This window comes from Pteropus vampyrus, unplaced genomic scaffold, assembly GCF_000151845.1.
Source record: "Pteropus vampyrus isolate Shadow unplaced genomic scaffold, Pvam_2.0 Scaffold395, whole genome shotgun sequence".
NCBI lineage: Eukaryota > Metazoa > Chordata > Mammalia > Chiroptera > Pteropodidae > Pteropus > Pteropus vampyrus.
The window spans coordinates 450,673-453,170 of NW_011889176.1; the positions used below are offsets into that span (position 1 = coordinate 450,673).

The following is a 2,498-nucleotide window of genomic DNA, read 5'->3' on the forward strand; positions in this document are numbered from 1 at the left end:
AGGGTGTTTGCTGCTGGAGCCGAGGCCCAGGGCTCAGCAAGGCCCGCGGTGCTCAGCAGTGGCCGGCGCCGGGCTGTGGCAGTGCCCACGTCCCCGCGGCCCCAGCCGGGCGAGAGCAGGGGAGAGGGGCTCCCGGAAAACCCAGAGGCACAGGGAAGGGCCGCGGTGCGTGTAGCAGCAGGACCGGGCCTCCCGCGGCGCCTGAGCGGAGGGCACCCCTGATTCTTCGTCGTGGGGTTTGAGATCTTTCCTGCCTCGAACGCGTTTCTGCTGTTGCTCGTTTTGTTTGATTTTGGGACGGAGGGCAGAGGTCGCTCTCAGACGATGGGAAAGAGAAACGACCGGCGTTTCAGAAAGCAAATCAGGACAGGGACCTCGCTCGTAATATCTCAGAGAGCCGGCGACGCCACGGCAAACCGCAGCGCCTGGAGCACCGCCAACCCCGCCGGCTCCTGCCGAGCTGCCTTCCGCTCCTCCCCATGACACCGGCCCTGTCCTCTGGTGCTGCACGCAGCATGGTGACCACAGGAGAGGCCACCGCCCTGTCCTCCCGGCCCGGCCAGGCTCCGGGCGTGGGCAGTGCTGACCGGGAGGGGGCTGACCAGGCCTCCCTGGGGGTGTCCTGAGGGGGTCAGAACTCACTCCATCCTTTTTATGCTTTCCTGCTGGGCCGTGTGGTGACACTCCAGAGCCCGGAAGTCCCTGCCCTGTCACACGGAGCTGGGGGACCGTGGCCAGGAGGCGTCCGAGGACACGCCCCGCAGGCTGAGGAGAGGGAGGCATCGCGTCCCTTTGCACGCCCACCTGTTTCACACGTGTGGCTGTGACAGCGCACACTCCTTCTTCAGCGGCCCCGTCTATTTCTGTGCTGCCGGCTGTGCTTCCCAAAGGCCACCCAGGGGACTCTCTGGACGCCCGAAGCAGGGGCCAGGAGAGCAGAGAGCGGGGTACGTGCAGGAAGGAGTGTGGCCCGTCCTGCGGGAGTGTGGCCGGGGCCTCAGCGCTGGGCGCGGGGGCTGTTCCCTCAGGACCCATGCGGCCCCTGGCCCCACGCGGGTGGAGGCGCCGCAGGTTAAGGCCTCGCACGGCCCCTAAAGCCGCTGACACAGCTGGTGTCTCTGCGGGCAGCTGCAGGGAGGGGCGACTCAGGGGCTCCTGGCTGCCAGCACCGTGCAAGAGCTGTGCCCCAGACCACGGGGGTGGGTGCAGGAGGGTGACGTGGGATGTGCTCGGTGGCCGCCAGCTCCCCCAGATGGGGTGTGGGGCATGTGGCGGCCCCCAGCCCCCCAGATGGGGCGCGGGGCACGTGGCGGCCCCCCGGTCCCCCTGGCGGGGTGCGGCCCGGCTCACCTGTGCTGGTGCTGGCATTCTCCGTGCCCACCGTCTGCCCCATCAGGTGGTACTGGTTCAGCCTGGAGCCGTCTTCTGCTACCACCACCGACTTGGTGGTGCCGTTGGTCCAGACGTAGACGACTTCGGAGTTGGGGTACGCGTCTGCATGGGGGACAGAATGTGGCATGACCACGGCGCCCTCCGCCGCCTGCGCACCCCAAGGTGTTTGCAAAAGCCGTGAGAGAGAGAGATGGCTGTGAGCGATGTGGGGCGATGCGGGGTGGGCGGGCGCTGGGCCAGGCGGAGGCCACCGGTCCGGCCCTCCCCACCCGAGGCCCCGGCACCTCCGGCGATTCTGCTCTGGGGCCCTGAGCCCGCGGCCCCGGCCTCAGTGTCCCCACCTGGACGATGGGGTGGTGACCACCCGCTTCCCAGGGCTCCTGCTGCTGTGACGCAGGCTGCACGGTGACAAATGTGTGCGGCAGCCGGGCGGCCCCTGACCGCGCCCCCTACTGCAAGGGCCCCACTTGGCGACGGCCCCCGTCCTGCTGTCCCACGCGGTCCTGCTGGGGACGTGGCGTGGTGACCCGGCCTTCGTCCCCGGTGTCACGCTGTGAGTGACACTGCCTGTGGACGTCACGCGCCACGGCACCGCGCAGGTGGAATTAGGGCCCGGGCCTCAGAGCCAACAGATGATCCCGGATTATCCCCGCGGCTCGGCGTAATCGCTTGAGCCTCAAAACGCAGGACTCCGCCAGGGGGAGGCGGAGAGACGCAGCTCAGGGACACGGACGCCACCAGCCCCGCCGGCCTCGCGGGGGAGGAAGGGCCCGTGAGCCAAGCGGCGTGGGGGAGGTGACAGTGACCAGGAGCGGAGTGGGCAGCACCTCTGGAAATGGGGCGCAGGCCTCTGCATCATTTCGCCTCCCCGAGCTTCGGGGTGAGGGGGCCGTAAGTGACACACAACGTCGTCTAAGTTTCAGCTGCGGAAAGTAACGGTTTGCACATCCTGAGACTCGGCGGCCCTAAGCAGTTAGCTAATAAACACGTTATAAACCGCTAGGTGTGTGACACCTTGTCAAGGCTGCGGCAGGACACAGGGACGGGTGGACGGGGAAGGGACAGGCAGCAGCCCGGGGCCCGGCGGGGTGAGCTGGGCATGATGA

At 68.2% G+C, this 2,498-nt stretch overlaps 1 protein-coding gene across 1 annotated transcript in view; it reads right to left on the minus strand.

Annotated features, from left to right (window-relative positions):
- The window catches only part of GABRA5 (gamma-aminobutyric acid type A receptor alpha5 subunit), a 69,732-nt gene that overhangs the window by 6,677 nt on the left and 60,557 nt on the right, over window positions 1-2,498 (minus strand). The window contains exon 6 of the mRNA XM_011380588.1: window positions 1,351-1,494. Coding sequence (XP_011378890.1) covers window positions 1,351-1,494 — 144 coding nt within the window. The remainder of the gene's footprint in view (window positions 1-1,350; window positions 1,495-2,498) is intronic.